A 16132-nucleotide genomic window follows, 5' to 3' on the forward strand; every position below is an offset into this window, starting at 1 on the left:
TGCTAGGAAAAAAAGAAAACCAACCTTCTATGTCAGTGATTCTCAATCCTGGCTGGCCTCTAGAAGTAAAACAGGCCTTTCTAGGACGCTGAAGCTCACCCTTGATTGGTCTTCTTGCCCAAATACTACTTCGCTACAATGAATTCTACAGTCAGGGGTGTTGCAAGGTGGAGAATGAACATTAACCCTTCTTATAAAATACATTAGTAACTTCTTGGGTTCTTAGAACATTGTAAACCCTTTATTCTGGGCCTTTACCTCAATACCCCTCACCCATCTAGACACATATTATTAATTAGGTATGCTATTTCCTCTGCTCGGAACTCACAACAAAGCCTTCTTTATTCACGATTTCTCAGCTTGGGGTGACTTTCCATGCAAACCACAAAGCACACACTGTCTCAGTGTACTCAGTAGGTATTTGCCATATATTGTCCCAATTCTCTCTCCACACCCATCCACTCATGTTCTATCTCCTCAATTCAGAGACAAAGAACAAAAGGCAGAACAAAAGAAACCTGGGAGACAACAGGAGTGCTACACAGCCGGGGCTGCCTTGCAGAGCCATAAACCCAGACCTACAAAGAATACAAAAGGGACTCCAAGGTACAGGGTTTTCCCTTTAATAAAGTCTGAAGCACTGACTCTCCAATAAGGAAACCACTACAGCATCATTCAGAACTTACTGAGTTTTAAATGAAGTACAATTTAAACAGCTATGGTTTTGTAATTGCTTAGATGAGAATACACAAAGGAGAAGAAGGAAGTCTTTGGTGAGTAGCCGTATTGATGGCATCCCACGGACGCTGGGCATCGCTCCGACGGACAGGAAGAATGATCCAGAGTCCTTAGAAAATTCTGAGTTATGTCCACCACATTGTTTCAGAAGTGAATTTCTGTCCCTTGAAGATACTCCTGCTTTATCATTTTTGTATTCACATTATAAAGGCTCACAGACTGTCAGTAATTAGCATTGTGTGACTGATTTATTGCATAACTCTCTATTTTGGGAATGCCAATTCCTTAGTCTCAGCAGTAATAATGGTGTTTTTAGTAGTTTACAGTGTTCTAACAGATCTCACATTTTCCTTATTTCTCCCCAAATCCTCACTGTGTGATAACGATTATCAGCCACAGCACCACAGTCAAAACCCCTGGGGGGACTTCAGAAGCGTACCCCTACTCACAACCCAGCCAGTCCAAATCAGTGAGGAAAGGCACAAGCTCTCGAAGCAACTCCAACATGCGGTCATAACTGAGGCTCACTCTCTTTAAACAGAGGTCTAAGTAATTTAGATAATCACGTAAAATATCAGAAAGCAACAGTACATGTGTTAAGCAGCCATCAGAGTTTTAAATAGCTGTTATTTTAAATGTACGGAAAAACACATTTCACATGTATACATAATTTGGTGGCTTCCAGTTAAACTCAACAGCATGGTTTGGCACTAGACGTGCCTTTGTTTAGAAGACTTAACAGAGCTCATACTTAAAGATTCCCAAGTGTAATGAAGTCTATAAAAGCACCAGGAAAATGATGACACAGGTGCTTCCTACAGCACAGCCCCCAGGTCCTTAACACATTCAGGGAGATACACTCCTACTTCCTCGTAAGTTAAATGAGAAGTCATACTTTCCAAAGCAAGTTCAAATATGTAAGAAGTATGTTTTCCTTCTTTTTCTTGAATAGTGTGTTAGAAACTTCACTAGGGTTATGTAAACAGAGATACAGAATTTTCTCGTACTGGTTGAGAACCTTTAAAAGACATAGTTTTTGAAAGATATGCTACATTTCAACTTCAGCTAATATCAAATTTTTATCCAAACTAAGAATAATGTGAACATGTAAGAATTTATATAATAAAAACTTAGCTTATATGCCATTAAGACATTTTATGAACATTTTCTTCTCCTGTTAACCTTCCTATTATATTTGTATATAATTCAGTGTGTGTATGAGGACTTACATGTCATTTGGAAATATATACCATTATATTTAATATATAACATATGTATGTGTATCATGTATCTGTGTATGTATGCACACATACACATAAACAGACACACATACATATTTAAAAGAATACTGAATGGTCAGAGAAAACTGATTTCATGTTTACAAGGAAAAAAATCATGAGAAGAAAAATAACTGTACATGTTTATTCATGTAATATATCTTATATAAATACCTACACATAAGTAACAAAATGGCATATAGACTTCTTTTTTAAATATGAGAACTGAAAAAGAAAGAGAATATCATTTAAGTATATCTGTTTCAATTCTTTCCCCTTAAAAGTAGCAAGCAACACAACAAATAAACAACCAAGTCTCCGAGGCAGAGGTCATGGTCTGGTTCAGCACTGCCCAGTGTGTCCGGATTTGGGTAACAATGTCACACTGTGTGCCGCATGACTACATCACTACATAACATCTTTTGATTTGCCAGATCCCAGTAAAAATGTATATTTTTAAATTATGCTTTTTTAAATGAACTCATTTTTCATTAAGTTAATTTAAACATAATTTTTTACATAATCATCTTGAAAGATCCTTTTTCATAAACAGAGGTCATGCTAGAATAAGGGGTTTAAATCTTTCTAAAAACATTTTAAAGTCTACACAGACACTATCAGCTGCATTTTGGAGCCAGTTTTCTGTACTCAAAAACAGGAATTAGCCAGTTTTTCAATGGTACAGTGAAAATGAAATCACGTCCATTCAAAGTGGCCTGGAGAAATATCCGCATAGTATCTCCTTACCGTGGCATAAATCCTCTCACTAAATAGCAATTTTTTCCAGTTTTATTGAGATGTAATTGATACCTTACATCGTGTAAGTTTACAGTGTACAATACAATGATTTGTGTACATGTCGTGAAATGATCACCACGTCAGTTTAGTTCATGTCCATCTCCTCAGCTAGTTACAACTTTTCTTCTCGTGAGAACTTTTAAGATCTACTCTCCTAGGAACTTTAAAAAAGACAATACTGTATTGTCAGCTACAGTCACCATGCTCAGCACTCCATTTCCAGAACTTACTTCGCTTACAACGGGAAGTCTGTCTTTCCATCGCCTTCAGCCATTTCCACCACCTCCCACCTGCCGGTAGCACTTTCATCTGCAATGTAAGTAACTCAGAGTCGAGTCAAGTGAGTGATAATATTAGCTTTACACCAGGCAACCAACTGAAGAAAACACATTTACTTTGAACAGTACACATAGCTGTGTCGCTGCCTGTCTACGTGTACTACAAAGTGGAAGCTGTTGCATTGTAGATACGACACTGCACCTGAAGTTAGGATACCTAGATTTGAGTATACACATCCACAGATAAATCCAGTCTGTCTCTAACGCAGACAGATTCACTTTACTTCCTTTGGATTTGCATTTATGTATAAAAGTTTAAATTAAATGAGGGTAAAATTAAATATACTTTCAAAAGCATGCTGGGAAAATTATGTAAGCTAATATATGTGGAAATTCTTTATAAGCCGTAAAACAATACAGCAAAATGCAAAATGATGATGTTACTATTATGAAGCCTCAAATCAAACTTCAAAGTGTTCGTCCTCGCAATCATTTTACTAGTAAGCCAAAATATTAGCCAGGATTTTACAATGAATTTAGTACAATAACAGGAGAAATATTTTGTGCATGTTCCAAATATTACAACTACCATTTATTTCAAACAACATGAGACTATTTCTTTAGTACATGAGTTCCCGTTCTCCATTAATAACGATATATCATTTCTTATTCCATTCGATTTGACTGACAGGTGTATAGTCTCATTGAGGAATAGTGTTATAATATGAAAACGAAGTACTCAAAGGATAATCCTGCTCTGTGTTGTAAAAGAGAACTAATGGAGATCTATGCAGAACGTTAGTGAAAATGCTCTCTACCTATATTCTTGAGCTCTTTGGTCAAAGTTACCAGAGCTTGAAGAAAAACAGAAAATACTGTGAGTCACATGAGACAAAAGCAGTAACACTGAAGTAAAGGAATCAGAGTTATTTTCTCTTTTAACTAGTTTGTCCCATTGGATAGAATTTATTTTTTTCTGAAAGCTAAAACTTCAAAAGTTATGAAATCCAGAAAAGATCATTAGATGGCGGGAAAACAGGTAAATTTTTATTTTGTTTCTATTACTTGCCTTTTATCTTTGCTTAGTCTCTAAAATGAAGAGGATGTAAACAGAAACAGACCAAAGACAAGAATACTTATTTAGTCCTAGTCAATATTATTCACATGGGTTATTATGATCCAAACGGAACAAAATATTACAACGAAAATACTTCAACAAAAATGGGTCACACCTATTTCAAAGACTTGGGCTTCAGATTAAACTATTTTTGTGTGTTATTTTCAACTGATCTAAATATCAACCATTACTGAGCACTTCTGAAAGGCATTTAAGGAAACTGGCAATGTAAATCTTGCAAATATTTGACCACTGTGTGATTATCCACTAATAAATTACTCACAATTTATTTTGGTCATTTAAAAGATTTCCCTGAGTACTGAGTATAATCTTTGTTATCTGAAGAAATGCCATCTTTTGAGATTCACCTTGCCAGCAGTCATGTGTAAATACATAAGATAAAAACTGAGATGTGAACTTTTGCATCTCACTCCTGATTTAACGGCTTGCCCCAGGTAGTGCACAGACATAATCATTTAATATCAAAATCCAGCAAAGTATTTTTACAGTTAGGCTTACTTTTATTTTCCTTGTTTTTGGCTCTAAGTCTCGAAAGTTCAAAGAACATCAGGCATGCCCATGTGCACGCATAAGGATTTTTTAAAAAGACAAAAAAACTCCCTAATTTCTGAAAATACCTGAAACATCACGTGCACACACACGCAACTGCAAACAAATTAATATTAGGGATTCTACAGAACATATACAACACTTTTTTCAACTCTAAAATTCTAAGATCCAGTAACTCTTGTAGAGATATATAGATATAGATATATAGATAGATAGATAGATAGATATAGAAACTGGCAATGTAAATCTTGCAAATATTTGACTACTGTGTGATTAGATATATATAGACAGATATATAGACAGACAGATATATATATATATAAATAGGTACAGACAGAGATAAAGAAATTAAGTGGAATGTATACAGTATTAAATTCCTAATTAGGGACGCCTGGGTGGCTCAGTTGGTTAAGCAGCTGCCTTCGGCTCAGGTCATGATCCCAGCGTCCTGGGATCGAGTCCCACATCGGGCTCCTTGCTCGGCGGGGAGCCTGCTTCTGCCTCTGCCTGCCTCTCTGTCTGCCTGTGCTCGCTCTCTCCCCCTCTCTCTCTGACAAATAAAATCTTTTAATAAATAAATAAATAAATAAATAAATTCCTAATTATACTCACCAAAAATAAAAATAGCTCAAATAATTAGACTTTTCAAACCTTCTAAATTCTATATTGAATGAGAAAGAGATAAATAATAACCATGGCTATAATGATCCTTTTTAGAAAGCAATGTCCAGGATACAGAATATTCTAGAAAGAGAAAAGGTTAAGTATACCCAATACAATGTCCATGTCTTAAATCCATAGACTGAGAATATGTATCTGAAGTAATGATCATGAGAGTTTTTTTGAACTTTTGAATGGTCAAAATCAGTAAGTTATTTATATATTTTATCTTAAATATATTTAATGCATCTACTTCCTGGAAAATTGGTAATGCGTGTCATACAAGATAGAATTTCTCTTCATAAAATACTTTATAGATATTTGGAAAACCAGAGGAATTTTTAATTGCCTAACCAACCAAAAAAATGCAAATGCACCCACGAAAATTCCCATTTATATTAGTGAATGAACTTCTGTAAAGGGGTAAATTTTCATAAACATGTTTCATGAAAAACTACTCTCTTCCATCATCAGAAGAAAACTTTTTGTGGAAGGACAGGAAAATCCAAAGAATTTATAGAAAGAAGATCAATAATCATCAAGCCAGGGATGGAAGTATCTCAAGGTTCTAATCAAGGATGGAGAAAAAACAAAAACAAAAACAAAGGAGGGAGAGAGGACAAGATGTAAATGAATCCATAGTAAGTTGTTGAAGCAAATGGAGACTAGGCAAAAGGGAAAATCCTGCATAGATGTTCAGCTCATAAAACTGGGGCTCACCACACACTCCAAATGTGTTCCTCTACATTTCCCTGCTTCCCTTATAGCCAGGTTGGGGTAAAGTGACTATTACTGGCCTAATGTACTATGAGTAGTAGTGATGTAGGAGGTATTTACTGTTACTAACCCTGATAATACAATATGACACTCGCAGTGGGACATTCACAGTATCTCTCTCTCTTTCACACACACACATACACGCACACCAGCTAATAAACAGTAGACGCTCCATAATTATTGATCATGTGTTGAATATGCAACGCCCAACTGTGTCTCGAGATGTTCCTTTGATACCCACACGCACCAATACAAATCCTTAACCTGACTTTGAAAAAGCAATAGAAAACAATTTCTGTAAAATGCTATTTGTCTGTGTACAATGTGCCTTGACGGTTCACACTGATGTATTTGAACAGAATTCCTTGAAAACAATGATGTGAGGCCTGAGTCCAGAATTAGTCAAACTATGTGTACCGTGAATGTGTACAGTGAACTTAATGGTAGGGATGATGATTTCCCTCCATAATGCTGCATTTAACTTTGCTACATTATAGAGTCAATAAGTCATGCGTAAAGTTGTATTAATGGTTTCTGGGTTGAGTTCCTAGTTTATCTGCAAGCCAAGAATGGGTTGGATATTTTATAGTATATGCCTTGCTGACTTAATTTAACCTATCAGTGTTCAGAAGGAAACAGGTAATAAAGGCTAAGAGATAAACAATTTTGACCAAAATGCTTTTGCTTTTTTTTTCTTTTATTTAGTGTTTTCAGTAACCTTTTCTTAGATACAAAATACTGACCAGCATGGTATCTTGTGAATTTTAAAACTAACCATGCAACGTTAAGAGAGCAAAAGGAATCGAACTATTATAAGTGCTTTTAAATCATGAAAAGGAAAACAATACATCCTTAGAAACAGTGATATGTTATAATGAAAAATCAACACACACTATGAACAAATGACTGTAAGAGTCATGTCGTTATATGTTTAATGACTTAATGCCTTTAAAAACTTGATTGGGGCACCTGGGTGGCTCAGTGGGTTAAGCCTCTGCCTTCAGCTCGGGTCAGCAGGGAGCCTGTTTCTCCCTCTCACTCTGCCTGCCTCTCTGCCTAAATGTGATCTCTCGCTATGAAATTAATAAATAAAATCTTTAAAAAATAAATAAATAAAAATTTAATTATCAAATAAACATATTTTTAAAGGACATGGGTAAAATCCAGGATAATACCATTTTTTTTTCAAAATTATTTTCCTGAATGGAAGATGGGCTGATTAATGAGTCAAGACAAGTTTCAAAGCAAACATTCTAAAAAATTGTTTAATACTTACTACTTCACCCAAATAACTGGCTAGGGAAGTGGCCTCAACAGGTAGCACTAGATTCTCTAAGAAGACACATGGTAAGGGCTCTTTCAACTACTTGGAACTGGAAGCACCTGCATCAGGGTTGTCCCCCAGCCTAGAGGGCAAGTAGCACTTCTCTGCCCTCCTTCTGCACAACAGGGAACACTAACTTATGAGGAGTAAAGGTTACAGTAGAACACTTCACCTCAAAATATATTTTCATGTCATAATAATCTCTGATGCCACTGCCTTCATGCCAAGGGTTTTTTTTTTCCCCTTAGAATATTATAAAATTTGATTTTTGAAAGCATGAGTTCTGTACATCATAAATCAAATAGCTATGCATATTTCATTGGAATTTTTATTTTGATATTTAAATATCATAAGAGAATCATTATGTAACTTCTGAGTTAAGATTATTTTATTCGGAAAAATCTATAGTTCGGAGTCCATAAAAGAAGTAATATGTACTATTAACTATGAAAATGAAATTTTAATATTTAGATAAATCCTGTTTCTATGATTTGGGATAGGAATTTTCATGTGTAAGGGACTCATTATCTGCTTAGAGTTTCACTAGCTTATGAGACCCACTTAACTTACTAAGGTTCACAGAAACATGTAGATGAAGTTGTGTCATCTGAAGTCACCCTTCTGAATACTAGAATATTCTGAATAGAAAGTCTAAAGTTTTTAAAATACATAATGTTCTTCAAAATAACCGAGGTTAATTTAACTTAATATTTCGATTTAATATTAAAACAAAACTATTTCAACACCAAACTCTGAAGTTCACCTTTTTCAAGCAAAAATGGAAGACAAAATTAATTTATATATAAACGTATTTTTTTTTATTGTTTTCTCTGAAGGGTGTCCTTTACAAAGGTGTCTCTCTCAACAGTGAGTATGGAAAGAGAGGACTTGGGATTGCAAATGTATTTGCACACAGCTTTAGGAGGAATGGTATTTTAAGAGGACATTTCAAAGGCTGTTAACACCATGGTTACCCAAGAAGCAGTCAAAGCTCTTTCCTTGGATCCTATATTTTAATTAGGTGGCATATTCGGTTTTTGTTGTAGGAAATCCTGGAAAGCTGGGAGTGGGAGAGGAATCCTACAGACCCCGGGGCCAGGGGCGGGGTTCTCAGGGTTCCGCTCCTTATTCATTCTCACGTCCTTAGTGACTCTGTGAAAGCAGATACACTTCTCCCCTGATCATCCCTCAGTTTATAACGTTTGAGGTGTCAGACACAATTGAGATTCCGAGAAGACGGAAAGAGCGAGAACGAAGAGCAAGCACCCTGCGGGAGAGCAAAAGGCTTCAAAGGTCAAGTTCCTGAAATGCTTCTCCCCTCCAGCTCTTTCTTGCTCGGCCGGTGCGGGTGACAGATTGGAGCACTGCGTCCCGGCCGAGAGAAGCCGTCAGCCTCCGGGACACCCGCAGTTTCACACGCGGGCTCCTCCTTATCTCGCTGGAGAGGAGCGAGGCGCAACCGCCTGCGCAGGAGCAGCCCCGGCCACCCCGGCCCAGGGGCTGCAGCGCGCGCCGCTCCCCGACCCTGCCGGGGCGCGCAGCTGCGCACGGAGGCGCCAGGCGGCGGGGTGGGCGGCGGCGCGGTCCCCGCGTGGGGCACTCCCCGCTCCCGCAGAGCTGCCCAAGTTCGAGAGCGGGTCTCTCGTCTCCTCGGGGTACAGTCTGCATCTTCAGGGTGAACCCCGGAAGGGGCAGCCCCCAAAGCCAAGTCTGCCTTTCCCCCTCCCCCCGCCCGCTCCCCCACACCTGCGTCCACCGACTCCTGACGAGGCGACTCCTGGGTGCGTAGTGATCCGTCCTCTTTGGGGGGTTCTGCCCTATGTTAGTTCAATTCTCCAGAGATATATTTAGCCTTATTTTTCTTTCTTTCTTTCTGAGTGAGGAAATAAACGAACTTCTCGCTCCTTTTCCTTCCAAGTTGGAGGATTCACCCAGTCAGCAGAGAACGCGGGGAATGTTCTCGTTCAAGGCCGCTCGGCCCCAGCATGCCGGAGCTTCGCAGAACTGGAACTTTGAGAACAGGGAGGTACAGAAACAGCCCAGGGAATCCGGGTAAGGGGCCCTTTCGCCCCCCAACACCGAGCTTTCCTTCCTGCCCTGGTCCGGCCTGCCAAGGTCGTTCCGGGTCGGCCACCTCCCGTGGCGCGCGCGGGCCCCACGGCCCCCACCGCGACCCGCGAGCGTCGCGCCTCCGCTCCCCGCGCCCGCCCCGCCCCTCCCGCCTCGCGGCTCCACACCGGGTCCTCGGAGACCGTCGGCGCGTCCCTCTTACCTCCCCGTCTGGACACTAGAGAACTTCTGAACCCCCGGGGGGCTCTGCACTGTTCCTCTCCCAAGTCAGGCGGAACATGTTTCACGAAAAAACTACAAGGTCTCCATAAACTTTGCCGTCGCGAACGCTGCCGTGTCAGCGGCCGTGAGCACACACCTGCCTGCACACGGGCGCAGGTACACCTGTCCGGGCGCGCAAAGGGCCAAGGAGCCGGCCACTGGGCAGCCGCTCAGGGCGCAGTCAAGTCGCTGGCCGTCTACGGCGGGGACGCGCGGCGCGGGTAGGGCGTCGAAAGAGATTTTCGAAATGGGCTCGGGAAGCGGGGACTGGAAAATGGTGATTCTAGATACACACACAGGCGCGTCCGTGCACGTCCTGCACACCGCGCAAGCCTCCGCGAAGGCGCACACTTTGAGAACAGAGCGCTGTGGGCTGCACTGTATATACAGAAGGCCCCGCCGAGGCAAATTCATCTTAAAACGGACAGTCCCTTTCGTCTACACGACTTCCCAGTCTGGTCCCCACCAGCGCCGTGCACATGAGGATGGGGACCCGGGCGCTCCCGGAATCCTCGAGCCCCCCGAGGCAGGTGCGGGTCCCCACACCCGCCGAGCAACAAGCGGGCTGTCAGCTCTTCGGGCCGGGTCCCTCTGTGCCCCCGTCCCCGCGCGGGTCACCTCTCCCCGCCGCCCCCGCCCCCCACCACAGCCGGCCGCGCCGACGCGAGCAACTCACCCCCAGCTTCCTGCTGCGGATTTTCACGTATCCCTGCTTGACTATGTCGTTAAAGTTGGAGGCCATGGCCAGCGCGTTCGGGCTCGTCCCCTCCGCGATCGGCTTCCCGGAGTCGAGAGCCGCCGTCCGCCGCCGGGTCCGCGCAGGTCTCGCATCCAGCCAGCCGCCGCCACAGCCGCGCCGCCGCCGGCTTCCCCGAGCTCCCGCCGGCGGGGACGCGGGCTGGTGGCAGGGCGGCCGCGGACGGGGAACGCGGCCCGGCGCCGCGAGCAGCGCCCGCCCTCCTCGTTCCGGTCCTCACCTCCGCCCCCCGCCGCGAGCCGAGCGCCGGGCCCGCGCCGCCGCCAGCTGCGGGCGCCCCCACCGCGCCGCCGCCCCCGGCAGCACCCACGGGCTGGCGCCTCACTCGGCGGCGCACAGCTGGCCGGAGCGCACCCGCGCGGCTCCCCGGCGCGGGGGGAGGGGCGCGCGGGGGGTGCGGGGCGGGGGAGGCGGGCCGAGTCGCCCGCCCGGCTCCCTCCCCCTGGCCCGCGGGGTGGCTGCGCTCGGAGATGCTCGCAAGACTCGCTTCATCCCTCGCAACTCGGGCGGGGAGCTCCTGCCCTCCCCGCGCCCGGGGTCGCACCCTCCGCCCCCCACCCGGCTCCCTCTGCCCGCATTGCTCTCCCGGGTGCGGGATTCCTGAGGACACGGCTCCTCATTCCGGGGCTCTCAGAGTCCACTCCCCAGCTGGACACCGGGGAAAGGGCGGCGGGGATGCTCGCAAAGAGGAGAAGGCAAAGGGGAGCGAGACGATTGTTTATTTCGGTGGCCTTGTGTACGTGCATTTTTGTTCCCAAGCACACGCTCGCCTTCCAGGTCTTTGCCCCATTAGGAAGTGCAAACCGACGCCGAGCCCTTCCTGGTGCACACAAAGAGACCAACCGTGCGCATGTGTCTAATCCCTCTGCTGCTGGGGAGACCGGAGCAGTCAGGCGCGGCAGCCCTTCGCCGACGTCCTCTCGCCCAGCAGCGGCGAGGAGCCCCGGAGTGGGCTGATTTATGCACGCGTTTCAGTTAACTATGACTCAAAGTGCCTCGTGGCTTTTCATCTTCTGGAGGAAATGGAGACCGTTACTATTACTGGTGGATGCAAATGATTTATGGAAATGTGCAACTTGTTAAATGAAAACAATGGAGAACAAACCCCCCATTACGTACGAACTCATAACATTCAAAAGTAGGCTATTCCCGAGTGTAAAGAAATTTTAATTTAAAAATTATATCATTTTTATAAGATGCAAGGAAAAAATAGAGAGTATTGAATTCTAACTGGAGGCAATGTATGGGTTTTTGCTATAGGCAAGACTGTTTAGTACCTAGAAGCTCAGGATGGTATTCTTTAAGAAAAAAATATAGACTGTGTGAAGATTGAAAATTTTATAAATGACTCATTCATTTATAGAGTCTATATTTGATAAAAGTTCAGAAGATTATGTTTCTTTTCTCATTTACCATAGCGAGCAGTATCTTCCCATGTTTTCAGTTAAAATTTCTTTCTGCCCTATTGAGAACATAATCATTTAAAGAGAGAAAAAACTACTTAATTGAAGGGAGGAAAAATCTGAAAGCTTAAGGAACAATAGCATGTCCCTTGCCCCAACCAAATAGGCACCCCTAAAAAAAGTTGATTTTTGCACCATCGTTAGCAAGAGCCTCATCTGGAACCCATCCAACTCAGCGGACACTCTAACGTGCCTTAACAGCTTATTATTCCGCCGTCTTCATTTATGCAACAAACGTTGGTTTGGACTATGCACCAGGAACAATACCAGATGCTGAGGCAGTTATTTCGAATCAAAGGCAAGATCTCTTAGGCTGTAACTCGGGAAGAAACTCAAGCTCTGACCTTCCAGAAAATTTACATAAACTCCCTCTTGGTTTGGTGTGATTCCCGCCCTGAAATACCTGGGGCTATGTTGTCTGTTCCAATCACTTGTTGCTATTATGTATACTACCTGGTTGTAATTTCTTTATGTGAAGACTGATTTGCAGATGCTTTAAATACATTATTTCATTCAGTCCTCTTGCAATGCCATGTGTTAAGCAAAAAGCAAAACAGAACGAAAACTTGCCATTTAATAGAGGAGGATACAGAGGCTCTGAGACAGACATTCAGTTGTAGAGATACTGTTTTGAGACTGGTTTGGGGTCTATAATAATTTCTATGACTCCTAACTTTCCCCATCATTTATAGAATAATCTGTTTCTACAAATCAGTTGCGAGGTCTTTAAGTCAAAGATTAATTTTCTCAATAATAATCGCAGTGTGTACTTAAAGGTGAGATACCTTTTATAAACTTGCTTTTAATAATTATATAATGATTATACTTTTGCTCACATACCTATATAGGTCTTTATAACACCCTAAGATGATTTAAATATTCCCCTACGGTTACTTTAGATTCTTAAATTTCTGATAGAGTGTGTGTGTGTGTGTGTGTGTATTGTGTGTGTATATACAATTGATTGTGTCCTCATGGCCTCATTTATTGTAGTCATCTAAGTCTCAAACTTCTGTTATGTAGTAATGTGACTTAGAAATGTGGTTTTTTTCCAGAGTAATTCATAAGAAGTGCTATATGTATTCAACTAAATCACATCGAGAAAAAAAAACCAAAAAGTTTGACTGCTCCATTGATTAGAGGGCTCAAGAGTTGTCAGCCCAATACATCCATTAGAAAATTCTCCACCAAATGTCTACCTAATAGCTTTTCAGCCTTGGGTGATCTTTGCATTGATACATTATGTCGTTAGGGTTTGTAAAATTGTCATTTTCTGATTTAATTTTATTCCTGAATTTATAAACTATTATCTTTTAAAACTATAGGATTGTCTTGAAATCAATTCCTTATAGAGAATATGCTTGATTCTTAACCCTTATCAACCATTTTTCAGAAATATTGAATATGTTCTAGCAAACACAAAAGAATACCCTCCTCCCTTAGAAATATCTATAAAAATGGAGTTTTGTGGGGCGCCTGGGTGGCTCAGTGGGTTGAGCCGCTGCCTTCGGCTCAGGTCATGATCTCGGGGTCCCAGGGTCCCAGGATCGAGTCCCACATCGGGCTCTCTGCTCAGCAGGGAGCTTGCTTCCTCCTCTCTCTCTCTCTGCCTGCCTCTCTCTGCCTACTTGTGATCTCTGTCTGTCAAATAAATAAATAAAATCTTAAAAAAAAAAAAAAAAGAAAAAATGGAGTTTTGTATATGTAATACATTTCAACCCACCAGAGTCCTTATTCTTTGGGGGATTTTAATTGCCTGGTCTTTAACCAGATGGAGCTGCTTCATTTGACATTTTTGTGTTCTTATCAGGTACCCATGGACCTTAATAGCTTTGTTGTGATCAATCACAAGATATCCCCATTCATCTTGTACATTTCCAACTCTAGACCTGGAATCCATTCTTTTCCCTAGGAAACTTTGTTTGTCTTAATGGGAAATAAAATTCAGTTCCCATAATCTGGTTACAAGGGTGTTATTTTTGCTACTGATTCTAAACTTTTCAGCTGCAGGAACATGAAATACTTTTATTTTAGAAATATATTTCAAAAGAGAAAAATTCTGTTTTATGGATGGCTCCAATTCAATTGTTGTTGATACTACTGTTGAAGTATGTAAGCAAAGATCTCATATTTAAGGATTGCTTCTTTTCTTTTGAGATTTTCATTATGTGAAATAGTTAACATATTTCCAACAATCAAACCTACCAAACAAGGCACGTAGAGAGATATAATTCTGATTTTTGTCCCTTCCTATTTTCTAGCTCTCTTTTTAGGAAACCATTTTTATTAGTTTTTGTTTTATCCTTACATTGTATCATTTTGATGATATAGAAAAGATATATGTGTTTCTATTTCTGTTTTTCTCACACACAAAAAAATGGCATACTACTCATAATCTTATCATTATAGTAGATAGCCTCTAAACTAGGCCCCCAAAGATCCCCAGGTTTTAATATAATGCCCCATAGAATCTCTCCTTCTGAGTGTGGGCTGAACCTCTTGACTAACTTCTAGTGACTAGAATGGCAGAAGTGATGGAGTGCCTTTTCTAAATTAGGTTATAAAAAGACTGTAACTTCAATTTGGGTGATCTTTATTGGATTGCTGGCCCTGGAGGAAGCTAGCTGTCGCAATATGAAGCAATCCTGTGCAGAGACCTTTGTGAGTCAGCTTAGGGGTAGATCATCCAAGGCTTTCCAACAGCCCTGTGAGGGACCCTCCCCAGGGAAGCCTTCAGGTGACCACACCTTACCCAACACTGAGAAACCCTGAGCCAGAACCAGCCATCTAAGCTTCTACTGGTTGTTCCTAAATAATGAATGCTGTAAGACACCAAAAGTTTCTTTTCATCTTTCCATATGCTGACTTTGAGGGCATTTTTTATTTATTTATTTTTTTTTTTGAGGGCATTTTTTAAATGTTTAAATGGGTAACTGAAATCTATTTTGGTTTGTGGAAATAAGGTGTATGGCTTTACATCCACCAGTGGCCATGAGAAAGATGTTAGTGAGGGTTTCAAGGCTTGCAACCTTGCAGACAAATTGCAAAACGTTGGACGCTGAGGACACTGAGTGAGATCTTACAATAAAGCGAGGAAAATATTACTGGAAATTGGAGGAAGGAGCCCTATTATATGTGGAAGCAGGAAACTTAGCTGAACTGTTTCTGTACCTCGGTGGAAATTAAAATATTTATCCACTAAACTGTGTCATCTAGATAAGATTTCCAAGCAAAGTGTTGGTGTTGTAGCCTTCTTCTTGATACTTAGAAAAATGAGAGCAGAGAGGGATAAACCGAGCAGAGGATCATTAAACAAAAAGGAGCCAAGAACTGATAGATTTTTTAAAGATTTTATTTATTTATTTATTTATTTATTTATTTTGGGGTTGTGGGGTACATGCACAGGGGGAGGGGCAAAGGGAGGGAAAGAATCTCAAGCAGACTCCACACTGAGCTAGAAACCCACCACAGGGTTCAGTCTTCCAATCCTGAGATCATGACCTGAGCCAAAATGAAGAGTCAGATGCTTAAACTACAGAGCCACCAGGGGACCCAAGATTTGATGGCTTTAAACATCTCCAGCTTCTCCAAACTCTAACAATGCCATAATGAAGGAATGACTTCTGAACAAAGGTAATTCCTGGGCACTGCTGTGGACATTTGGTCTAAAGATAAAAGCCAAAGGTGTGACTCTAAGACATGTATTTTTTTTTTTTTAAGATTTCAGGAAATCAATTATTTTATGGTCACATCTTTGTCTGTATCCTTAGACCAAATTTTCATGGCAGTGCTCTGGATTTGATCTAATAAAAAGATTCATAGGAAACCCACAAGGTTTTCAAAAGAAGCATAGGTGAAAAGCCCTATCAGGCAAAGACTGAGAAGGAGGAGATGTGTTTGGACTCCCAGCCTTCTACCAGCAGGAAGCAGTGGAAGACCGAGAGAACAACCCAGCTGCAAGAAAACTTGTTGCCTTTAAAAGTAAAGATGATTATTTTGTATCTCAGGGAGGGACCAAGAGTCTAGAGAGAAGAACCAAGAG

At 41.7% G+C, this 16132-nt stretch overlaps 1 protein-coding gene across 2 annotated transcripts in view; it reads right to left on the reverse strand.

Moving 5' to 3' along the window:
- Positions 1 to 10764, reverse strand: part of DOK6 (docking protein 6) — a 372760-nt gene extending 361996 nt beyond the window's left edge. For both annotated transcript variants that reach the window (XM_044242827.1, XM_044242828.1), the window contains exon 1: positions 10547 to 10764. In XM_044242827.1, coding sequence (XP_044098762.1) covers positions 10547 to 10612 — 66 coding nt within the window. In that variant the 5' untranslated portion in view covers positions 10613 to 10764. The remainder of the gene's footprint in view (positions 1 to 10546) is intronic.
- Between the last annotated feature and the right edge of the window lie 5368 nt (positions 10765 to 16132).

Source organism: Neovison vison, chromosome 3, assembly GCF_020171115.1.
Source record: "Neovison vison isolate M4711 chromosome 3, ASM_NN_V1, whole genome shotgun sequence".
Classification (NCBI taxonomy): domain Eukaryota; kingdom Metazoa; phylum Chordata; class Mammalia; order Carnivora; family Mustelidae; genus Neogale; species Neogale vison.